Source organism: Indicator indicator, chromosome 8 (assembly GCF_027791375.1).
Source record: "Indicator indicator isolate 239-I01 chromosome 8, UM_Iind_1.1, whole genome shotgun sequence".
NCBI lineage: Eukaryota > Metazoa > Chordata > Aves > Piciformes > Indicatoridae > Indicator > Indicator indicator.
In genome coordinates this window covers 3317160-3341737 of record NC_072017.1, presented here as the reverse complement: position 1 = coordinate 3341737, position 24578 = coordinate 3317160, and the positions used below count along the sequence as shown (strand labels likewise).

General features: G+C 45.5%; 1 protein-coding gene across 1 annotated transcript in view; it reads right to left on the bottom strand.

Annotated features, from left to right (window-relative positions):
• The window catches only part of TEC (tec protein tyrosine kinase), a 34237-nt gene extending 30677 nt beyond the window's left edge, over positions 1–3560 (bottom strand). The window contains exon 1 of the mRNA XM_054383319.1: positions 3408–3560. Within this exon, the coding sequence (XP_054239294.1) occupies positions 3408–3545 (138 nt within the window). The 5' untranslated portion in view covers positions 3546–3560. The remainder of the gene's footprint in view (positions 1–3407) is intronic.
• Between the last annotated feature and the right edge of the window lie 21018 nt (positions 3561–24578).

Genomic DNA, 24578 nt, shown 5'->3' with positions numbered 1-24578 from the left:
AAAAAAACACCACAAAAAAACACCACAAGCAAACAAACAAAACAAACCCCCACACCAAACCAAACCCCAGCAACCAACCAACAAATAAAAACCCAGGGAGAAAAAAAAAAGTGCCAAGAAAAGACTTAATTTTGGCCAGCTACCAAAGTAAGATTCACACTCTTGACTACAGAAGCAGAACTCAGCCACCCTTGGCAGACTGCTGCTGCAGTTATGTGATTAAAATGAGGGTGTGAAATCATCTTGGCTTGGGATTTCTGTGCTTATTTTACCAATCTGGACTTTGAATATTGCCAAGATGAAAAGCTAGGTACAGAATGATCTCCTCTTCATCTGCTGTATCTCTTTGAATCCAATCAGCACACAGGGGAGTCCCATTGATTTCAGCAATAAAGCAACTAGTCAGAGGGGACAGAATTCTTTTCATCTCTAATCATTGATTTTTTTTTTTAATTTTTCTTTTTAGATTAATTACTTCAGACAGAATACACAACTGTATTATGGTAAACACAAACTTGCTGTCACCATTAGTGACTTAAAAACAATAATAACAAAAAAAAAAACAAGCCAACCAAACAAACAAAACCACAAAAAACATCCACAAAAAGAAACCCAGACAAAAAGCAAACCCCAAAAAATACCACAACTGGTAAAAATATTTTCCATTTCAGTTGCCCAGTGACACAAAGGAATAGCTACCACTGTGTCATAGAGACCACACATCCAAAATCACTGTGGTTGGAAAGGACTTTTAGGATCATCAAGTCCAAGCATTATCTGGCAGGCTTGGCTGATTCACATGAAGGCTGTGTGGCCATTCAGACCAGTGCTGAGTCCAGTCCTGTTCAACATCTTCATCAACGACATTGATGAGGAGACAGAGTTTACTGATGATACCAAGCTGGGAGGCTTGGCTGATAGCCTGAAGGCTGTGCAGCCTGTGCAGCACACAGAGACTTGGACAGACTGAGAGCTGGGCAGAGAGGAACCTAATGAGGTTCAGCAAGGATAAGTGCAGACTCCTGCACCTGGGAAAGAAGAATAAACTGCAGCAGTACAGGTTAGGAGGGGATCTGCTGGACCACAGAACCCAATACAGGTCACACAGGAATGCATCCAGATGGGGCTTGAAAGCCTCCAGAGAAGGAGACTCCACAACCTCTCTGGGCAGCCTGTTCCAGTACTCTGTGACCCTCCCAGTGAAGAAGTTCCTCCTCCTGTTGAGGTGGAACCTCCTGTGCTGGAGTTTCTATCCATTGCCCCTTGTCCTATCCCAGGGTGCAACTGAGCAGAGCCTGTCCCCTCCCTCTTGACACTCAACCCTCAAATATTTATAAACATTTATTAAATCCCCTCTCAGTCTTCTCCTCTCCAGACTAACCAGCCCCAGGGCTCTCAGCCTCTCCTCATAGGGCAGTGCTCCAGTCCCTTCACCATCCTTGCAACCCTCTGTTGGACTTTCTCCAGCAGATCCCTGTCCCTCTTGAACTGGGGAGCCCAGAACTGGATGCAATATTCCAGGTGTGGTCTCACCAGGACAGAGTAGAAGGGGAGGAGAACCTCCCTGGATCTGCTGGACACATTCTTCTGAATGCACCCCAGGATCCCATTGGCCTTCCTGGCCACAAGGGTGATTACAGATTCATCTCCTTGTGGTTTCACTTGTGGAATGGCTTTCCAGAGTCTAAAGCATGCTCCAGCAACTACTGCAGCCATTTTAAACCCATTCAGCATTGGGACAAATCTGGAAAGTGGCTTCAGTGAGGTGAAAAACCTCATCCTCAGCACTGAAGATATGAGGACGCTCTGAGGGGCAGTGGTCATGATGAAACTGAGTCTGAAGCTCACCTGAAAAAATGCTGGGCTGAGGATTTGCCACTATTGACTTGGGGTCCAACTGAATTTACACAGAAAGTGCTAAAGGGGATGAGCTGCTCATCCCTTGAAGAAGGTTGACTTCTTCCAGCTTCCTTTCCCAAGGGTTACATGATCCACAGTCTCACAGCATATCAGAGGTTGGAATGGACCTCAAGGGATCATCAGGTCCAAGCCCCCTGCCAGAGCAGGATCACTTAGGGGAGTCTGCACAGGAATGCATCCAGGTGGGGTTGGAAAGTCTCCAGAGAAGGAGACTCCACAACCCCCCCCCTGGGCAGCCTGTTCCAGGGCTCTGTCACCCTCACTGGAAAGAAGTTTCTCCTCATGTTGAGCTGAAATCTTCTATGGTCAAGTTTGAACCCATTGTTCCTTGTCTTATCACTGTGAACCACCAAAAAGAGCCTGGCCCCCTCCCCTTGACACCCACCCCTCAGCTATTGATAGACATTGATCAGATCCCCTCTCAGCCTTCTCTTCTCCACACTAAACAGCCCCAGGGCTCTCGGTCTCTCTTCACAGGGGAGATGCTCAAGTCCCCTAAGCATCCTCCTGGCTCTCTGTTGGACTCTCTCCAGCAGGTCTCTGTCTCTCTTGCACTGGGGAGCCCAAAACTGGGCTCCACTGGATCTCATCTCTAATGAACTTGGCATGCAATGCACTGCTCCTATCAAATGTTCTTTCCTGTTTGAACTCAGTTAATTCCTAGAGGTGAAAGCAATGGCCCTCACAGGAAGCATGGCCAGAAGCTGCTACAATTGTAACGGGGTTTTTTGCCTTTATCACTTCGTGATAGCAGTGATCAAAATTCCATCTCTCCGGAGAGACAAAGAAATCAGCTATCATGATCAGCTATGAAGATGACAGCAGGACTTGAACACCTCTCCTGTGAAGAGAGCCTGAGGGACCTGGGGCTGTTTAGTCTTGAAAGGAGAAAGCTGAGAAGGGATCTTATCAATGTCTATAAACACCTGAGGGGTGGGTGTCAGGATGAAGGTGCCAGGCTCTTTTTGGTGGTGCCCAAAGACAAGGAACAAGCTGGAACACAGGAGCTTCCACCTCTGCACAAGGAGACACTTCTGTATGGTGAGGGTGATGTTGCCCTGGAGCAGGCTACCCAGAGAGGTTGTGGAGTCTCCTTCTCTTGAAACTTTCATGACCCATCTGGATGTGTTCCTGTGTGACCTGCTCTAGGTGATTCTGCTCGGGGTTGGACTGGATGATCTCTGGAGGACCCTTCCAACCCCTAACATTCTGTGATTCAAGCTGGTTTGTGTTATTTCTGGCATTCTGGCCATGTGCCACTGCTGTGATTAAACTCCAGTTCTTGTTGACTACCAGATAATGTTAGACACCTCTGTCAATCTGCATTGTAAGTAAGAAAAAAGAGAAATGGCAGCTCACCTTCATTGCCACCGATGGCCTTTGCCCCCATCCCCTCCTGACAGTATGAGATACAGCAGAAAAAAAGCCAGCAGCAGACAAAAGCAAAAAGGAATAAAGGCTCTCTGGAGTATCAGTCTGTCCCCTACCTCTGCTCGACCTTCGTAATAAGTTAGCATAGACTTGGTGAGCACAAAAAGCCTCTCTTTGTAGTTTAAGGGAGAAGTCCTCTTCTTCTGCTGGGACCTCTTAATCAAAGTCTCTTGTAGGATAGTAGTCATGTTCATCTCAGCCACTGGTCAGCTCTGTTCCTAGCCATTGAATATCAGGTCCTGTGAAAAGAAGAGAAATAAATCATTGCAGTACCTCTGGAGGATCCCAAGAGCTGGAGATTGCTGTCATAAAAAGAGCTTCTACTCATCACAGTCTCACAGTGTATCAGAGGTTGGAAGGGACCTCAAGAGATCATCAGCTCCAACCCCCTTGCCAGAGCAGCATCACTTAGGGTAGTCTGCACAGGAATGCATCCAGGTGGGTTTGGAAAGTCTCCAGAGAAGGAGACTCCACAACCCCCCTGGGCAGCCTGCTCCAGGACTCTGTCACCCTCACTGGAAAGAAGTTTCTCCTCATGTTGAGCTGAAATCTTCTCTGTTCAAGTTTGAACCCATTGTTCCTTGTCCTATGACTGTGAACCACCCAAAAGAGCCTGGCCCCTCCCCTTGACACCCACCCCTCAGCTATTGATAGACATTGATCAGATCCCCTCTCAGCCTTCTCTTCTCCACACTAAACAGCCCCAGGGCTCTCAGTCTCTCTTCACAGGGGAGATGCTCAAGTCCCCTAAGCATCCTCCTGGTTCTCTGTTGGATTCCCACCAGCAGGTCTCTGTCTCTCTTGACCTGGGGAGCCCCAAACTGGACACAGGATTGCAGCTGTGGTCTCAGCAGGGCAGAGTAGAGAGGCAGAAGAACTTCCCTAGCCCTGCTGGACACACCTTGCTTGATGCATCCCAGGATCCCCTTGGCTCTCTTGGCCACAAGAGCACATTGTTGTTCCATGGAGAACTTGCTGTCCACCAGCACTCCAAGGTCTCTCTGTTGAGCTGCTTTTTCTACTCATACATGAAACTACTGAGTAAACAAAATGCTGGAGCTCATTTCTGTCACAAAAAAAAAAAAAAAAGGAGCTTCTACTCATAAATGAAACCACTGACTATACAGAATGCTGGAGCTCACCCTGAGCACCTGGAAGTTTACAGAAGTTAATTACTAAAGAAAGTTCAGCCTTGGCTCACTTGAGGGCTGTACTGGAATATTCCCAGGAAGCCAAAAGCTGTACCTGAGTAGGATGAAATAAGGGACACTGCAAGGGGTCTGCTGGAGAGAGTCCAATGGAGGGCTACTAGGATGATGAAGGGACTGGAGCACTGCCCTATGAGGAGAGGCTGAGAGACCTGGGGCTGGTTAGTCTTGAGAGAAGACTGAGAGGGGATTTAATAAATGTTTATTAATACCTGAGGGCTGGGGGTCAAGAGGGAGGGGACAGGCTCTGCTCAGTTGCACCCTGGGATAGGACAAGGAGCAATGGATAGAAACTCCAGCACAGGAGGTTCCACCTCAACATGAGGAGGAACTTCTTCACTGTGAGGGTCCCAGAGCACTGGAACAGGCTGCCCAGAGAGGTTGTGGAGTCTCCTTCTCTGGAGACTTTCAAACCCCATCTGGATGTGTTCCTGTGTGACCTGTGCTGGATTCTATGGTCCTGCTCTGGCGGGGGGGTTGGACTTGGTGATCTCCAGAGGTCTTTTCCAACCCTAACATCCTGTGAGCCTGTGTCACAGAAGACATGGTGAGTAGTCTGAAACGTGCCCCAGGTAAAGAGCAGTGTGCAATTGTTCTTCAGCCACAAAGCCCTAATGTCCCTCCAAGTTCTGATTGCTAAGGTATATGCACATAGCAATGCCATTTGCAACAAGTCTGGTAAACAAAATTGAACATGGATCAGAGGAATTGATTTGAAAATTTACCCCAATTAATGAAAATTTTTACACACAAACAGTCATTTAGAAGATACCAATTTGAGAACAAAGAATTAAAGCTTGTTCTTCAGAAAGTGATGCCCTCTAGCTTCTATTTAAAAAGGCTTTGTGCTGACCCTCAGCAGTCTCAATGATTTACTTCTGACAGTTCTGGTCACTCAGTAACATCAAGCTGCTTTAAAGTTTTACACCACAACTGATCCCTGTAAGACAGAGTCTGGAACACATAAAAATCACAGTATCACATTGTATATACATTATAGGTTGGTATATACATTATAGGTGTATACATTAGAGGTTGGAAAGGACCTCCAGAGATCATCCAGTCCAAGCCCCCTGCCAGAGCAGGATCACCCAGGGTAGTCCACACAGGACTGCATCCAGGTGGTTTTGGAATGTTTCCAGAGAAGGAGACTCCACAACCTCTCTGGGCAGCCTGCTCCAGTGCTCTGTGACCCTCACTGGAAAGGAGTTCCTCCTCATGCTGAGGTGAAATCTTCTATATTCAAGCTGTACCTGTTTCTTGTCTTATTAAAGAGCCTGGCACCCTCCACTTGACACCCACCCATGATATTTACACACATTGATCAGATCCCCTCTCAGTCTTCTCTTCTCCACACTAAACAGCCCCAGGGCTCTCAGTCTCTCTTCATAGGGGAGGTGCTCAAGTCCCCTAAGCATCCTCAGGGCTCTCCATTGGATTTTCTCCAGCATCCATCACTGCACCCAGTTACTTTCTTTGCAAATCTGGCTCCAGCACCCTGCCAGAGACACTGTCAGGCAATGATGCCATCAAACACAGCTGACCTCTTCCCTCATCTGCTCACTGCCACCTCCAAGTGCCATTCTGCCTCGTGTGGGTGTGAACCTTCCTCCTGCTGGGCTGGGGAGCAGGCTAGGGAAGGGATCCAACCAGACATTCCATCATGCAGCACAGACTGCTGCCTGCACAGACTTAACACATGAGATGGCACAGAGGCAGGAATGAAAGGTGTGGGAGAGATTGTAGAGAAGCTGTTCCAGAAACTTTTTTCCTCCATTACCTTACCCTTTGCCAGCTTTCTGCCAGACCTGCCCAGTCCCACCTCGAGCCACACTCCAAAGCAAGGGCACACTGCAGGCACAGACCTCAGCTACAACTCAAGCTAGAACAGCACAGCTGCAGGCTGAAGCCATAGCTTGAAGAAGCAACAGGAACATCTGCTGAAGCACCAGTGACTATGAATATCTTCCACAATGTCTATTATGCGGACGGGGAAGGGGAGGGAGGGCGATAAATCAAGCTCAAGCCCTAGGCAATCACTGCAAAACTCTGTACCAGTAGAAAATTTCCATTCAACCTACTGAAAAATAAACAAACACATCCTCAAACCTTTTTTTTCCAGTTCTCACAGAGCTTAATTTATGCACCTGTTTACTACTTAGAGCATTTTAAAATTCACTGGGGAAATGTTATGTACATTTTTTTTCCCTCTGTGGACAAAATGGTGTGTTTCACAGAGAAGACTGAGAAGCCACAGCCCTCCTCACAACATTACCTTACAAAAGTAAAAGCTCAAATAAAATTAAAGGTAAACAAATTCACTTTAGTGCCTCTCCTGCTGCTTTGTGCCCAAACATGTCATTATTTGTTGCAACAGTGCAAGAAATTACTCCCTTTGCTTTCCAGTCTGGTGCCAGTACTGTTTCACTCCACTTTGGGAGACCTCATATCCCACACTGCTGCCTTTTCACACAGATGGATGATGTTGTTCACTGCTTTAAACACCTTTTTTCTTTTCAAGGTGTATATCAAAATATTATCATAGAATGGCTCAGGTTAGAAGGGACCTCAAAGATCATCTATTCCAACCTGGACATCTCTCCACTAGGTGTGGTTGGAGGCAGCCACAGCCTCCCTGGGCAGCCTATTCCAGAGTCTCACCATCCTTATACTGAAGAACTTCCTAAGATCCAGTCTAAACCTCCTCTCCCTCAGCTTCAAACCATTCCCCCTTGTTCCTTAGGACACCCTCAGGAAAAGTCCCTCTGCAGCCTTCCTGTAGAATCCCTTCATGTACTGGAAGGCAGCTCTAAGGTCCCCTCAGAGTCTTCTCCAGGCTGAACACCCCCAGCTCCCTCAGCCTATCCTCATAGCAGAAGTCCTCCAGCCCTTGGATCATCTCTGTGGCTTCCTCTGGACTCACTCCAACATCTCTGTGTCCTTCTCATGCTGAGGACACCAGAACTGGAGGCAGTATTTGAGGTGTGGTCTCAGCAGAGCAGAGTCCAGGGGCAGAATCCCCTCTCTTGCCCTGCTGCCCACACTCCTCTGGCTGCAGCCCAGCACACAGCTGCCTGCTGTGCTGCATGAGGGCACTGCTGGCTCCTGGGGAGCTTCTCAGCAACCAACTCTCCCAAGTCCTTCTCTTTAGAGCTACTCTCAACCCACTCTACCCCCAGCCTGCATTTGTGCCTGGGATTATTCTGTGATTTACAGGGAGCTAATAAATGAAACCAGGTTATGATGCCCAAGTAAAAGACTGCAAGAGGATAGGGAATGGTGACTGCTGTGAATAATCTCTTTTTGTTTTCACTCTTCCTCTGATGTATGTGCAGGCACACATTTTGCTGATTATCTGCCACACTGCATTTCTGGGGAGAAGATATATCTTTAATTAGTAACTATCTTCAGTACATTCTTTAATGACTAAAGTTCTGCATTGTTGCCCTTCTGAAAAAATGAAGTGGCAACCTTAAAGGAAACGGCAGAAGGAAGGATACCATCACGAAGTGAAAATACAAAATGCTGCTGTGAAAAGTATTAACTTTCAGACCAATTTATTTCTGCATATTAAATTGTAGGAATTCCCATTCCAGACCCATCCCACTCAAAACAATCCTTCTGTTCTCTGTAGTACAAATTCTCTGTTGGCACTTAGGAAAAACATAATTGTTACCAGTCTCAGAAACTGGGATCTCGGAGATCCCTCGAGTGCTACACTAGAGAGCACAAGAAGGATTCAAAACTAACCTTGAGTTCAAGCCTCAGTACTGATAATGCTAAAATGTTTCATTACCCTGCTAGCCCTCTTTGTTCACTTTAAGAAACCAGACTAAAGCGCTTTTGACAAAATCAGCACTGGAAAAAAAAAAAAAAAAAAAAAGAAAAAATCATGGATAACGTAACGTGTCAACGTCTGTCCCTAGTTGCTACACTTAATTATTGCTGCTATGGAGACCTCTGCAGATTAGAACCAGTTTCCCAGGTCAGAGCAGCCCTCTGACTCTGCATTTGGACACACAAACCTGTCTGGTTTGGTGGGATTGGGTTTTGATTTCGATTGGTTGGGTTGGTTTTTTCTCAAGCCAATAGCTGTAGCCACATCTCTGTTTCCAGACAGTCAGTCAGGGTTGGAAGGGACCACAAGGATCATCTAGTTCCAATCCCCCTGCCATGGGCAAGGAATAATAACAACGATCTTAATAACGGTCTTAATAATGATAATAATAAATTAATATATTAATAATGATTATATTATTAATAATTATTGTAAGTATTATTATACATTATTATAAATATTGTTTTAATATTATACATAACTGTATATATTATATATAAATATACATATTACATTATATGTAATATAATATTATTAATATTAATATTATATTATTAGTATATTATTTACAATATATAACATATATGATATATATAACAATATAAAATATATATTATGAATATATAACTATTACTTGTTATTATAATATATATAATAATTTGTTTTATTATTTATAATATATAATGTGAATTATAAAAATATATATTATATATAAAATATAAATGTAAATATATAGTCTATATATAATATTTTAGTGTTGTTATTATATAACAGACTTATATAATATAATGATTATTATTATTGTTATACATAATATTGTTATATATTATTATAGTAAATTATTATTATTATGGCAGCTCAGGACAACAAAACCTCCACTTCTTATTCTGAAAGTTCCTTTCCACACATTGCAATACTTCCCTGAGAAGCACCTGCAACAGCCACCCCGTTTTTTTACCACTTATCAACCCCCTCAGCAAGTTCTTTCTTCACTAGAGTTCTGGAAGCTTTCTACACTTTCCCCCCACCCAGACTCTTCCATTGTTCCCAGAGCATTCCTCAGGACACAGAGCTGTTGGCATGACATGTTGTTTTCTTGTTCCAAATAGCTCCAGGAGTTTCATGCTGCCACCCATCTAAACCTTTCATAGCATCTCCTGCCAAGGACTTTCCCTGTTCCCTGCCAACCTTCCTCACATAACAAACTAATTTGCAGAGATGCTAAGCAGTCATAATTCTGTGACTGAAATCCAAAAGAGCTACAGATTCTAAGATTTTTTTTTTTTTTTAGGGGCAGGAAAACATTCTCAGCTTCAGGCATCAAAACATTTCACAGAATCACAGAATTTACCAGGTTGGAAAAGACCTTTGAGATCATCAAGTCCAACCTATTTATCTAACACTACCTCATCAACTAAACCATGGCACTAAACTGCCTCATCCAGGCTTTTTTAAACACTTATAGAATGGTTTAGGTTGGAAGGGACCTTGAAGATCATCCCAGTTCCAACTCCCTCCCCTGGGCAGGGACACCTCACACTACAGCAGGTTGCTCACAGCCACATCCAGCCTGGCCTTAAAAACCTCCAGGGATGAGGCTTCCACCACCTCCATGGGCAACCTGTGCCAGTGTCTCACCACCCTCACTGTAAGGAATTTCTTACTACTATCCAGTCTAAATCCTGTCTAGTCCTCAAGTTTAAAGCCATTCCCTTCCATCACAGGATGTTAGGGGTTGGAAGGGTCCTCTGAAGATCGAGCCCAACCCCTCTGCCAACGTCCCTTCCAGGGATGGTGACTCCACCCCCTCCCTGGGCAGCCCATTCCAATGGTCAGTCTCTCTTTCTGGGAAGAATTTCTTCCACACATCCAGCTCAAACCTCCCCTGGTGCAGCTTGAAACTGTGTCCTCTTGTTCTGTCACTGGTTGCCTGGGAGAAGAGATCAATCCCACTTGGCTACAACCTCCTTTTGGGTAGTTGTAGAAAGCTGTAGATCAACTTGCATTGATCCATCTTCACACTACACAAATCTCCACCTGTGTGCCCACAAAGTCATCAGACACTTTCCCCAAAGCAAATGAAAACAACTCTTAAGATAAATCACAGAAGCATTCCAGTTGGAAAAGCTCCTCAGGATCATCAAGCGCAACCATTAACCCTTCACCACTAAACCATATCCCTCAAGCACCACATCCAAACCACCTTTAAACACATCAAGGCTTGGTGACTCCACCACCTCCCTGAGCAGCCCCATTCCAAATCTGCTAAGTCAGTATCAATTAAGATGTACAAAGTAAGTTTGTACTTGCAGACAGCACTTCTGCATTCCCTCTTGCCCAGTTTTCCCACTGGGGAAAACTGAGGCACTAAGGTGATGAGGTAACCACAGCTGCTGCAACACTACCCACGTATCTCCCAGATCCCACTCCCAGCTCCTGGACTCTGTTTGTTTTTTGAAACAATTAGTCACTGTAAGCTGGTCGGTAACAAACAATTGAATCAATGGATGAAAGCTCAAAAGAAGTTCTAATAACTTTAAAAAAACCCACAATATCAATTTCAAATACACAGGGGGTACCTTGTAATTCTGACTCCAGTATGGAACTCTTCTGGAAGTCGTTGTTCATTGCTTTAATTACCTTTTTCTTTTCAAGGTATATATCAAAATATTATCATAGAACAGCTCAGGTTGGAAGGGACCTCAGAGATCATCCCACTCCAAGTAAAACACAGTATCAGTTTTAAATTCTAGCGTGAGGTGTTCCTGCCCATGGCAGGGGGGTTGGAACTAGATGATCCCTGTGGTCCCTTTCAACCCTGACTGATTCTATGATTCCATGAAATACAGAGGGGGTGCCCTGTAGTTCTGACTCGAGTATGGAACTCTTCTAGAAGTTTTTATTATTATTAAGGCAGATTAATTTGCTGATCAGGTTCACAAGGTGCCCCTGCAAATGGCTGCAGCAGGGTAATTGAGCAAGCTGCACCATGCAGCTCTGGGTAGAGAGCAAAGCAGTGAAGAAGGAAGAAAGAAAAGAAGTCCTTACCCTGTTTTGTTTCTGCTGAAGTTGCAGTTGCTTTACCATGAAACTACAACCCGAGGAGCATGTGAATAGTTACTTACATGAGCAAGCTTATTTGAATAATTACTACCCAGTGCAAGGAAGGATTGCTAAATCTGCTCATGTGCTTCATATGCTAGAAAAAAATAGATATTTTTGCCTCACATCTAATGTTGCATATTCAAATACACACAAAAAAAAACTTCCCTAAAGTCAAGCGAACAAAGGACAACTGCTAATAATCCCTGTTCAAATGGTAAAGTTCACAGAAACACAAGTACAGTAAAATCTACTTTAGCATAATCACAGAATCAGTCAGGGCTGGAAGGGACCACAAGGATCATCCAGTTCGAACCCCCACTGCCATGGGCAGGGACACCTCACACTACAGCAGGTCACAGCCACATCCAGCCTGGCCTTAAACACCTCAAGGGATGAGGCTTCTACCACCTCAACCTGTTCCAGGTTCTCACCACTCTCATGGGGAAGAACTTCCTTACGTCCAGCCTGAATCTCCCCACTTCCAGCTTTGTTCCATTCCCCTCAGTCCTGTCACTACCTGATAGCCTAAAAAGTCCCTCCCCAGCTTTTCTGTAGCCCCCTTCAGATACTGAAAGGCCACAATAAGGTCACCTCAGAGCCTTCTCTTCTCCAGACTGAACAGCCCCAACTCTCCCACTCAGTCTGTCCTCATAGGAGAGGTGCTCCAGCCCTCTGATCACCTTTGTGGCCCCATCAGTCATTGTTTCAATAACTGAGGGGGAAAGCTCTGTAATGATACCCAATATGAATCAGTTACCAGAAAAAAAGTAAAAATGCTTGGGTTTGGTTTTATCATCTTCTACCACATGGCAAGATATTTTTTTTTCTGAACTGAAAGAAATGCAGGGTTGTGTTTTGGTTTCCTTGTTTGTTTGGAGGTTTTTTTTGGGGGTGTGCAGGTGCACTGTCAAATAGATTTCCAAATGATACCCAAAGGTTTAGCAAAACCCTAGCCTGCTTGAAAGTCAGCCAAAGAACAAGTGGCTAATTTTATATGCAGTCAGATCCTATGAAAATCAGACTCACATTTGCCTGCACTAACTTGAGGTTAAAAAGTAAACAGGCTGAGGGGTAACACAGCAACAACTCCTTGGCTGGAGATGGAGATAACCAGGCCTTTGTTCAACTGAAAGCCAAGTCTGACAAACTGAAGTGTCCTGTTAGGAGGGTTTAGTGCATTTCCACAGCTAGCACAGAAGAGCTTTACTTATTTGGTAGCCTTAGTGGACAGGTAGAGCAAACTAACCTTTTTGAGAGTAGATGCCTGATTTTTTTTTGCACAAACAGTGCTATCAGTGATGATTTAAACAGCTGGCTAAGGATGCTGTTGGTATCTATACACACTGCCTGGCATGGCACTTGGTGCCATTTCCACAATGCCTAATCCATGCTGCTCAGACAAGGACCAAATCCAAGCCAGACTACTATTCTTATGTACTGATATTTGATACTAATCCTTGGAAGGGCGTCATTAGCTTTTCCCAGGTCCAAGCTTCATTGCTTAGTTGTATTTTTGTTCCTAAATACCACATATAAAGTACAGTGAAAATGGTCAGCTTTATTTTCTGCTGACATCCAGCAGCTCTCATCCACTGTGGTGTCATCACAGTGCCAGGTCTTCAGGATACTGTGAGGAGTCTGACAGCAGCTGGCCAGATGAAGCAGAGCATCTCTGGTTCCAGAGGGACAGGGATCTACTCAAGAGAGTCCAACAGAAGGCTACCAGGATGATTGAGGGACTGGAGCACTGCCCTAGGAGAAGAGACTGAGAGACCTGAAGCTATTCAGTCTGGAGAAGAGAAGACTGAGAGGGGATTTAATCAATGTCTATAAATATCTGAGGGCTGGGGGTCAAGAGGGAGGGGACAGCCTCTGCTCAGTTGCACCCTGGGGTAGGACAAGGGGCAACGGATAGAAACTCCAGCACAGGAGGTTCCACCTCAACATCAGGAGGAACTTCACTGTGAAGGTCCCAGAGCACTGGAACAGGCTGCCCAGAGAGGTTGTGGAGTCTCCTTCTCTGGAGACTTTCAAGCCCCAGCTGGATGCATTCCTGTGTGACCTGTGCTGGATTCTGTGGTCCTGCTCTGGCAGGGGGGTTGGACTCGATCTTCAGAGGTCCTTTCCAATGCCTGTGATCCTGTGATTCACTTCCACAGCATAAAGGTCTGGTGAAGAGCATTAGTTTGCTTTCCTTGCACAAATATAACTTGCTCTCAGCTGACAGAGAAAAGGCAAAAGCTAAAGGCATGAATAGAAAGAGAAGTTCAGGGTCCAAATTGGGAGGAGGGATGAGGTGTGCTGGTCCTTCTTATAGGTGTATGTATCTTCAAAAAGAAATTATCCTCTTTGTTGTGGCAAGTATTTACAAAGGAAGATGGAAGAACTACCTCCAAGCTGGCATAGTGTTGGTTTGGAGGAACAGGAGCTCAGAGAGCAAAGTCTGTTTAGTGCATCCCTACACAGACTGAGGCCATTTCACCACTCCCTTGGCCCTGCAATGCCAGGTGGTCATTTGGTGAAGCAGAGCTACTGCCTCAGCCTCCCTCCTAAAAATCCCCTGCTGATAAGGGGGGAAAAGAAACAGTAACACCCAGTGACTGAAGAAACAGGCAAAGAGGAGGTTGGCAAAGGAAATGGGCGATGCTTGTGCAAAAGCTTTCCCTACTTCTCCAGGAAGATGGAGATTTAGAGGTCTGGAAAAATAAATGTTCAGTTAAATCAGAGGTTGAACTTACTTCTGTTTAGGAATCCTAAAGCTCCCCAAGTAAGTAGGAGGTCAATTAGTGTGGAGCACAAAACTGCAAATCCAACAAAAGCAAATCAAATCTCTGGGGAAGAAAAAAAAGAACAAAAGAAGAAAACCAAACAAAGAGTGCCTGAGGCTATCCTCTTTAATTGCAGTAGTCAATTTCATTCAGTTTCCCCAAAATTTGAGTTTGTTTTTCCAGATGTTGTGCAAGCTCAGGTAAGCACATGATGCATTACACCAAAATAAGTTCAATTTACCTCAGTATTCAGGACACTCTTTTGACATGGTCCAAGTCCTGTAATACATACAAATTATGACTTGCTTTATGCACAGGGCATGAGTAATACTTCCTCAGTTACTTCTTTTTCCAAACACTCCCAGATGAACTTTTTCCCCTGAACAGCTACTTGCTCTCCAACTATTAAGGTTAACTCTTTTTGCTCTGCCAGCAGACATACCAAGTAACTGACACCAACACAATGAACCTAACTTTGCATTGACTTGAGCATAATCACAGTCCTGTTTTGTACCATCCTGTTGGCATCCCTTCCAGTGGAGAACAACAGAAATGACATCTAGCACCATCTCTCCTGTGGCCTCAAGCACATTCATGCTGGAGCTAGAACCAACCTCTTACAATAATATTTCAACACATCAAAATAACACTCATCAGCCTAGGTCATTACTTGGAATTACCTTAAAAGATAGCAAGAAAACTGGATCAGTGGCAAAAGGAAAGCTTCTCTGGTGTGAACACATTTCACCAGCATAAACCTGAAACGCTCCTTAGGAGGTGCCTGTTCTCTGCAACAAAGGACTGGTTGATTCTGTGACTGCCATGACAAAGTGCCACTGGTACATCCACCATATGGCACAGCTGAAGCCACAGAAACCCTGGCTTGGCTTCTGATAGCAGAAAAGCAGTAGCAGCTCCACCCTGCACTTGCACTGCTACACACTACTCTGGAATTACTCCTTCTGGGGGCAGATTCTGCTGTATCTGCTTGTGATCCTAACCATCTTGTTACTAGCTTCCCTCACCTGAACTGGATGGGAACCACACAGATGAGCTCAAGGATGAACATCCAGAGTCACTCATTCCTTGGCTGACAATTTCCAAAGAATATCATGAGCTGGATTGGGTTTAAGTCTGATAAAGGCTTTATGAATTAGTTCTCTTTTCCTTGTCTCAGGAGGTATGTAGAAGAGCTCTGTAGGTACATGCCACACTGAATACAAACAGGCATCAACCACAACTTCACCTCAATCAGTCTCAGGCTGCCCTTAAATGACCTGGTTTGCCTTGTGCAGTGGATCATGGAGCACTTAGCACAGTACCACAGTACATTAGAGGGTGGAAAGGACCTCCAGAGATCATCCAGTCCAAGCCCCTGCCAAAGCAGGATCACCCAGGGTAGTCAGCATAGGAATACATCCAGGTGGGTTTGGAAAGTCTCCAGAGAAAGAGACTCCAGAACCTCTCTGGGCAGCCTGCTCCAGGGTTCTGTCACCCTCACTGGAAAGAAGTTTCTCCTCATGTTGAGGTGAAATCTTCTCTGTTCAAGTTTGAACCCATTGTTCCTTGTCTTATCACTGTGAACCACCAAAAAGAGCCTGGCCCCCTCCCCTTGACACCCACCCCTCAGCTATTGATAGACATTGATCAGATCCCCTCTCAGCCTTCTCTTCTCCACACTAAACAGCCCCAGGGCTCTCAGTCTCTCTCCATAGGGGAGTTGCTCAAGTCCCCTAAGCATCTCTGTTGGACTCTCTCCAGCAGGTCTCTGTCTCTCTTGAGCTGAGGAGCGCAAAACTGGACACAGGATTGCAGCTGTGGACTCACCAGGCAGAGCAGAGGGGGAGAAAAACCTCCCTAGCCCTGCTGGACACACTTTTCTTGATGCACCCCAGGATCACATCAGTCCTTTTGGCCACAAGAGCACATTGCTATTCCATGCAGAACTTATTGTCCACTAGGACTCCAAGGTCTATTCCATGGAGCTGTTTTCCTGCAGGTCAGCCCCTAGCCTGTCCTGGTACCTGTTGTTATTTCTCCCCACATGCAGGACCCTGCCATTATCCTTATTGAACTTGATGAGGTTTGCCTGCACCCAGCTCTCAGCCTGTCCAGGTCCCATTGGATGGCAGCACAGCCTGACAGGTGTCAGCCAAACAATCAGAATTTTCTCAGCTCCCTGCAGGAAATGCAATAATATGGATACAAAAAGTTTTGAACTCCATCTTCAAAAGCCACCTTTTAGTTACAAAAGCTGGGTCTGTGCAGTCCACCAGAGCCCTGCTAGATGAGATACAATGATCTGATAGTACATCAAAAGGTAGCAAATTCACCCTTGAAATGTGCCAGCCAGCAATAGTTTGTGAGGTGAGCTTCACGTGGGTAAGTTCCTCAAAACTGAACTGAATCACAACAGGATCCAAGACACTCAGCAAATATCAACTATGGATTTGCTGTTTATTGCTAGGCAAGCAAGGTACTTACCTAGCAACCTGTCACTTCCTGCACTTACATTTTCATTCACAAGAAATGGAAAGAAACTTTTTACTTCTGGGGGGAAACCACCATTTCCCAAATGATAGCAGGCTGCACATCTGAGGTTTGTCTTCTAAGACTCTTTCAGTAATTTCAGTCAACAGATTTTTAGTCAGCTGGGATTGTCTGATCAGGATTCGGGTATACATCTCTTTACCACTTCTGCAGTTCTCTTCTAAGGATTGTCTTTTGCCTCTTTGTCACCATATATACATTGTTATACATACACCTCTATTCAGGACCTTGATGAAGACAGAGAGAGTGTATCAGCAGCAAGTTTGCAGCTGGCACCAAGTTAGGTGTCAGTGTTGATCTGCACCAGGGCAGGGAGGCTCTGCAGAGGGACTTGGGTAGATTGGATCCATGGCCAACATTACCAGGAGGAGCTTCACCAAGGCCAAGCGCCAGGTCCTGCACTTGGGGCACAACAACCCCAAGCAGTGCTGCAGGCTTGGGGCAGTGTGGCTGGAAAGCTGCTGGCAGAAAGGGACCTGGGGGTGCTAGTGGACAAGCAGCTGAAGAGGAGTCAGCAGGGTGCCCAGGTGGACAAGAAAGCCAAAGGCATCCTGGCTGGGATCAGCAATGCTGTGTCCAGCAGGAGCAGGCAGGGGATTGTCCCCTGGCACTCAGCTCTGCTCAGGCCACACCTGGAGTGTTGTGTCCAGTTCTGGGCACCTCAATGCAAGAGAGATGTGGAGGTGCTGGAGCCAGGGCAGAGGAGGGCAAGGAAGCTGTGAAGGGCCTGGAGAAGAAATCTGATGAAGAGAGACTGAAGGAGCTGGGGATGGTTAGTTTCGAAAAGAGGAGGCTGAGGGGAGACCTCCTGGCTGTCTGCAACTACCTGAAGGGAGGTTGTGGAGAGGCTGCTGCTGGTCTCTTCTCACAGGTAATTAGTTAGGTTATCTGAGGCAAGGGCCAGACAGGTTTGTGAACAAAAAAATTAAGCACAGCTCCTGCATGCCCTGTACCCTCCACCAGCAGTAATTCCAACATATGCACACTAGTATTATTTTAACAACATTAGGCATGCAAAAGACATTGCCCAGGTAATCACATGCTAAGGGGGAAGATGCTAGCAATATATACTAAAAATTTACATAATGTGCTTTTCTCCCCTTTGCTGTGACTGTTTAATTCAATTTTTATTCTGGAGAAGAGAGGACTGAGAGGGGATTTAATTTGTGTTTATAAATGTCTGAGGGTCAAGAGGGAGGGGACAGGCTCTGCTCACTTGCACCCTGGCATAAGACAAGGGGCAATGGATAGAAACTCCAGCACAGGAGGTTCCACCTCAACATGAGGAGGAACTTCTTCACTGGGAGGGTCCCAGAGCACTGGCACAGGCTGCCCAGAGAGGTTGTGGAGTCTCCTTCTCTGGAGACTTTCAAGCCCCATCTGGATGTGTTCCTGTGTGACCTGTGCTGGATTCTCTGGTCCTGCTCTGGCAGGGGGTTGGACTCAAAGATCTCCAGAGGTCCCTTCCAATCCCTAACATCATGTGAACCCAAATGTACCAGAAACAACACTATCTTCAAACATATTCATTGATAAGGATATAAATAAGAAAAATACACACTTGAAACAAGTAGTTTTGAACAGAGACAGGAAGAACAACTCACTAGACTATGGGGAAGATGCACATGAAGAGATAGCTCAGCAACAAGAGGGGAATTTCAGCTGAAGACAAGAGCTGTGAAGCTGACTCAGATGGACTTCTGCCCACAACTCACATGTTGGCATCCACATTGACTCTCTATTTCCTCTCAAAAGTCTTTATCTTGAGGTAGTATTATAAAGCCACAAGATAACTGCTGCTTTTCTGTGCTTAGTGAGTGAGTGACTCTCCCCAGACAGGACTAATACACCTCAACTGACAGGTCAGAGCTGCCTTCTGTGCATGAGGAAAAACCTAAGACAGCAAAGTAAGGGACAGGAAATACTGCAAGTTCCTGTTTGTCAAGCTTCCCCTTGTATCATTTTCACCAGGATACATCCCCTCCACCACAAAACATGCAGAAGAGGGAGACTGAACCCCAAGTGAATGACTCCTAACCCTGTTGTGCTTGGTAGGTTGCAAGGAATATGTCACAGATAGGAAAATCAAAACTCCCTCCCCATCATATGACACTCTCCCTTCACTGAGATGGGGCAGCACGGCTCTTGGTGTGAGAATTGCCACTTGATTGCATTTAAAACTGTACAATTAACTCTCCCAGACCACATTTCATGTTCTTCAAGCTCTGAGCATGCTTGAAGGACTGTCCTTAGAGTAGCTTTCATTTTATTTAGACAGCTGTCAAAGCCTTTCCGTTTCTGTGTTTGAACCACATGGAAGTTGGGACAGATGAAAAACCAAAACAAAGACAGACCACTTCAAGTAGAATCCATGCTGCTGAGTACTTGCTGGAGACATACTTGGAAGTGACACCTATTTTCCTGAAGTTACTGAGGTAAGTCTCACAGAGTTCTACCCTAAAACTACTTTTTGAGTTTCATTAAATCTTTCAACTTTTACTTGCATTTTCAGCTGCTTACTATTGAAGTATCCACACAGAGGGAAAACTCAGGCTGTGACCTTGAAGAATTTTCTCTTCACATATAGTGCAGCTTAAGCAACAAGGACTGTCAAAGTTCAGTCATGGCAGAATGTAAATATTAACTGGGGGGGGGGGGGAAATCTCAGTCTGCAAATAAACACAACAGACAGTGCTGTGGTCTTCCTTTCACTCCTGCAAGGTAGTGAGCACCTCTAGCAGAGTGGCCTCTCATTTCTGCTCCCCTTGAGGTCATTTCTCAGATGTCATAGAATCACAGAATTGTCAGGGTTGGAAGGGACCTCAAGGATCACCCAGTTCCAACCCCCCTGCCACAGGCAGGGACACCTCACACTACATCAGGTTGCTCACAGCCACATCCAGCCTGGCTGCAAAAACATCCAGGGATGAGGCTGCCACCACCTCCCTCTTCCAGTGTCTCACCACCCTCATGGGGAAGAGCTTCTTCCTGATACCCAACCTGAATCTTCCCATTTCTATTTTTGTTCCATTCCCCCTAGTCTCCTATCAGTACCTGACACCCTAAACAGTCCCTCCCCAGCTTTCTTGTAGCCCCCTTCAGATACTGGAAGGCCACAAGAAGGTCTCCTCAGAGCCTTCTCTTCTGCAGACTGAACAGCCCCAACTCCACTGAATGTCAGGATGGGTGTTCCAACTGATGTGAGCCAAACAGGGAAGGAGAGCACTTGTCACATGTCACAAGACATTTATCATCTTAAAGAACAGCATTCAGCTTCAACTCTGAGACATCATGCAACATGATCATACATGCTTCACAGGATCATACTCCTCTGGGTATGGTGAGGTATAAGGCTATTACAGAAAGGGCATCACCAGAAGTTGGGCTGCCACAGTCCAGTCCCATTATGGGCAAAATTCATGAGCATAGTTCAGACACTACAAAAGTAAGATAAGCTCTTCCTTTATGGCTAGGGCTCAGGTTTTCATGGGGAGTGCCTGCTTTGCACTGGCTTTCAGGATTAGTCTCAGGTCAAGAGATCCCAAAAAGGGCCTAAAATTGAGGAAATTTTGCTTCTTGCCCATGATTTTTTTTTTGATTTCTCAGACAGCTGTAACCCTCTTCATGCTTGATGAGAGCAGAGAGAGCTGCCTGCAGCCCCTAACACAGAAGCACAATCCTCCAACCAAGTTCTCACAGCTCTCATATCACAGCCTTTCATCTCAGTGTTCTCCCAAACTCCCTTCCCATAGAACTGACCCTCAAGTTCACCTGACACAGCAGAGCTGTAAATATGCCTCCTCCCAACACCACAATCTGCTCCATCTAAGCAGCACTGGGGATGATTGAGTCTGGCAGCAGCCTTCAGCACTGAGGTCAAGTTAGTTGTCATGACTTACCATGACAAAGCAGGCTGAAACAAGTCACAGAACCACACAGAAGCATCCAGGTTGGAAAAGCCCCTCAGGATCACCAAGTCCAACTGATAACCCTACTCTACAAGGTTCACCCCTAAACCATAGCCCCAAGCACCACATCCAAACCACCTCTAAACACACCCAGGGTAAACACCACCACCTCCCTGGGCAGCACATTCCAATGCCTGACCGCTCCTGCTGGGAAGAACTTCTTCCTAATGTTAAGACTACAAGTCAACCAGCCATGGTCTGAATGAGACAGTAGCCCAATGGGAAAAGAAACCCACAGGTGGCTAGATGACTAAACATCTTGTAAGGCATTGTGCATAAGCAAGACAAAGTGAAGTTCCCCTGGCAGTTGTGATCCAGCCAACTCGTAATGCTCAAGTGCTACATTGCTCCATATTAAACAGTGTTGGTTTAAACATCTTTGCTGGATACAGTTGAAGTAACAATTTTACTTCCAGAAGATCCCAAAGCATATTTAAGGTGACCAGTTTAAAGCATGTCCTATGGGATAGGAAAAGTTAGCCCTCTCAGCTCAGTTTGTATGCTAACATCCCTCAGCCTGGATCATGTAACCCAAGGAGGGACAGGTCCCTTCTCTCCTCTGCCCACAGTGGCACTGGGAATAGCTCTGGTTTGCAGCTTCAGTTGGGAAGAGATGCTTCTAATGGGGGATGGGGGTCAGGGAACTACACACACACCCCAAATCACTCTTTCTGCCAGGATATGGAGGCTTGAGCCTGTGGCATAGAGCATCCTGTAATTCACAGGACAAGCAGGAAGCCTGAACACTTTAAGAACTTGATGTATGGAGGGTTTCTCCCCTACACTGTAGGCTAGCACAGGGAACCTGACAAGATTTGTACACAGGGCTGAGTTATAACACATGCTACACATCCAGCTAAAGCTGAAGGGCAGTTATCTGGGTCTCATGGCACATTAGGTGGCTAGCCTGAGGAGTTAAAAAAAAATAAAATAACTTTTTTATATATGTAACAAGCACAAATAGCAAAGAATTTGTCTCAGTTTAACATGATAGAGGACAGGGCACTGTCCAGCAGGGCAGAGTCTGTGCCCTGCCCATGATTCAGAAGAAAAAAGCCCTGCTTCCTCTACCACCCACAACCAGATTTTTCTGCCCCACATTCAAGTGGAAACAAGACCTAGGCTGAAAGTGTTCTTCTGATTTAATCAGCTCACAGCTCACTAAAGGCACAGGGCTGAACAAAACCCCTCCTGACAGGAAACTCAGCTGTGACCTACTTGAGTTATACCCTGCAGGAGGCAAAGTGGTACCCATTCAGGCATCCGCTGATAAGAGAAACATGAATGAGGAAAAGCAGGAGTGCTGAGAAAGCATTTGCCCAGGTCCCACATACCTCAGCACTCTGTAATCTTTTTGGTTTCCCTTTTTCCTACATTTGTTTGATGTCACATAGGATTTTCACCCTAAGACCTGAACTGGAGTGGCCTAGTTGGGTAGCCTACTACTTAGCCTCAGACTATAAACGTGGCCAAATGTTTCTCCTTCCCAGCACAGGAGGTTCCACCACAACAAGAGGAGGAACTTCTTCACTGTGAGGGTCCCAGAGCACTGGAACAGGCTGCCCAGAGAGGCTGTGAAGACTCCTTCTCTAGAGACTTTCAAGCCCCATCTGGATGCATCCCTGTGTGACCTGTGCTATATAGTCCTATAGTCCTGCTCTGGCATAGCAGCCCTCTGTAGACAGTGAACAAGTCTCATATGCCAGCTAAGCTCATGAGCAACTCTTCTCTCTGTGGCAGGCTCCTGAAAAAAAAAAAAAATCATCTCTGCTGCCTGCAGCACCAAGGCTGGAACACACCAAGATAGGCAGGAACTTTACTGCACAACCTGGAATACAGGACAGAGTCAACCACCAAGATGTGTCCTCTGCCACTATTCTGGAGATGTCATGATCCCATTTGAACACAGCAGACCTCTCCTTACTCTACCCACCTCCATGTGCCTAGCAAACTGTCTGAAACCCTCCCCTCAACAAAGCATCTCCTGCAATGAGATTCATCTTCCTACACGTGAAAAAGAAGTCTGACTGTTTTTCAAGATTTTTATCTCACGTGGTGTTTTCCCTGACTTTGAATCATAGCCTGTGCCACTCAGCCAGGGGAAGGGGTGACAGAGAACTGCTGGAGCTGTAATGGCTGTGGGGCAGGAGTCAACCACGAGCCTCTGCTCCCCAGTTCCTCTTCTGCCACGCCAAAGGGCACGTGTGTCCACCCAGACAGCAGTTTCCCCTCTCCTACACACTGCTTGCTTTCCTAATGCTATTCCTGTTAGAAAATGCACTTCAGAAACTAGACCAGAAGGAGAACAGAGTGCTCCCCTGCCTCAGTACCAGCAGAGCATAGTGAGGATTTGCCTTTTGAAGTAGCACCCTGCATTAACAAAAATACATTTCTTGAGACCTGATTGAGCACTTATTAACATGCATATTAATAATGATGCAATTTCATTGGTTTGTGGAGAGCTGTGCCCCAGTATGTCAGCAGCATGCTTAGTGCTAGCACGAGGCCTCAGCCAACAGGATTAAATTGGGCAGAGGTCTGCGGGGCTGCAACCAGAGGTCTGCGGGGCTGCAACCAGAGGTCTGCGGGGCTGCAACCAGAGGTCTGCGGGGCTGCAACCAGAGGTCTGCGGGGCTGCAACCAGAGGTCTGAGTCCTTCTCTTGCACCCTGCATAATGAAGGAAGCTAGGGGTATTAGCAGGTCACTTCTTCAACACCACCTCTCTAACTTGCACGTTACAACTACTGACTGACCATTGCTGTCACTTTTTAACCAAGGTACTGATAGCTCTATACAAACAGATGCATCTACAGTGTAATAAAAACATCTGCAGCCCAAGCCCCAAAATAGAAGACAGACACCCTTCAGATGCAAGTACATTCTCTGAACTATAAAACCACCACCACCTCAGGCCTTCTTCATGCCAGTCTTTGCTCTTATTCTGTCCAAACACTTTTTTCCCCACGTTTTGATTTGTATATTTTCTTATCCTCTTTCTGCCGGAGACTGATTGTAGACTGTTACAACTGATCCTTTGGCATACACAAACATGCCTTTTTTTTTTAAGGCACAGTTCCAAGTTCAGCAGTAATAGTTTACTTAAAAAAAAAAAATCAAATGAGCAAAAGTAGAAAAAAACATCTTAGAGGTCAATGGTTAACAGGGCTAAAGACACTTTTTTCCCCATGATCTTTACACTGATAGCAGGAAGCACAGAATTCCATAATGCAAGACACAGAAAGTGTTTTGCATAGGGGAGATATAACTATTGGTATGAAACTTACACCACACTGCACCTTACCTGGTGTGGGCAGTTTATAAGCTGAGACAACACAGAAGGAATCAAATCTACAATAGGCTGCACCTGTGCTTGGTGGAGGGGACCATTGCCTTGATGCTTCCAAGCAATTCTGTGGAAGCAACACTTGCCAGGTATTTTAACTTTAATTACAGGATATCACACACTATTACAGCATTTCTGAATACAGTGTTGTTTCAGGGCAAGACAAAACAATGTGGAGCTGATACCTTTTTTTATCAGCTCCGTTTTCTTTTTCTCCCTTTTTAGCTGTTGTAGGCAGTTAGCCAGGTTACTGGATCCATTGCATTGCCAAATCCACAATGCCCAGCCCACAGAGGAGAACTGCAATGTAGCCCAACTTAGGGTAAAATTCCAGCTGACTCACAATCAATGGCTTTAAAATATTTAGATTTTTTTAACTCTACATGAATATTTAAAAAGAAAAAAAATGAAAGGGATACTCCTATAAACTTTAAAAAGATAATAAA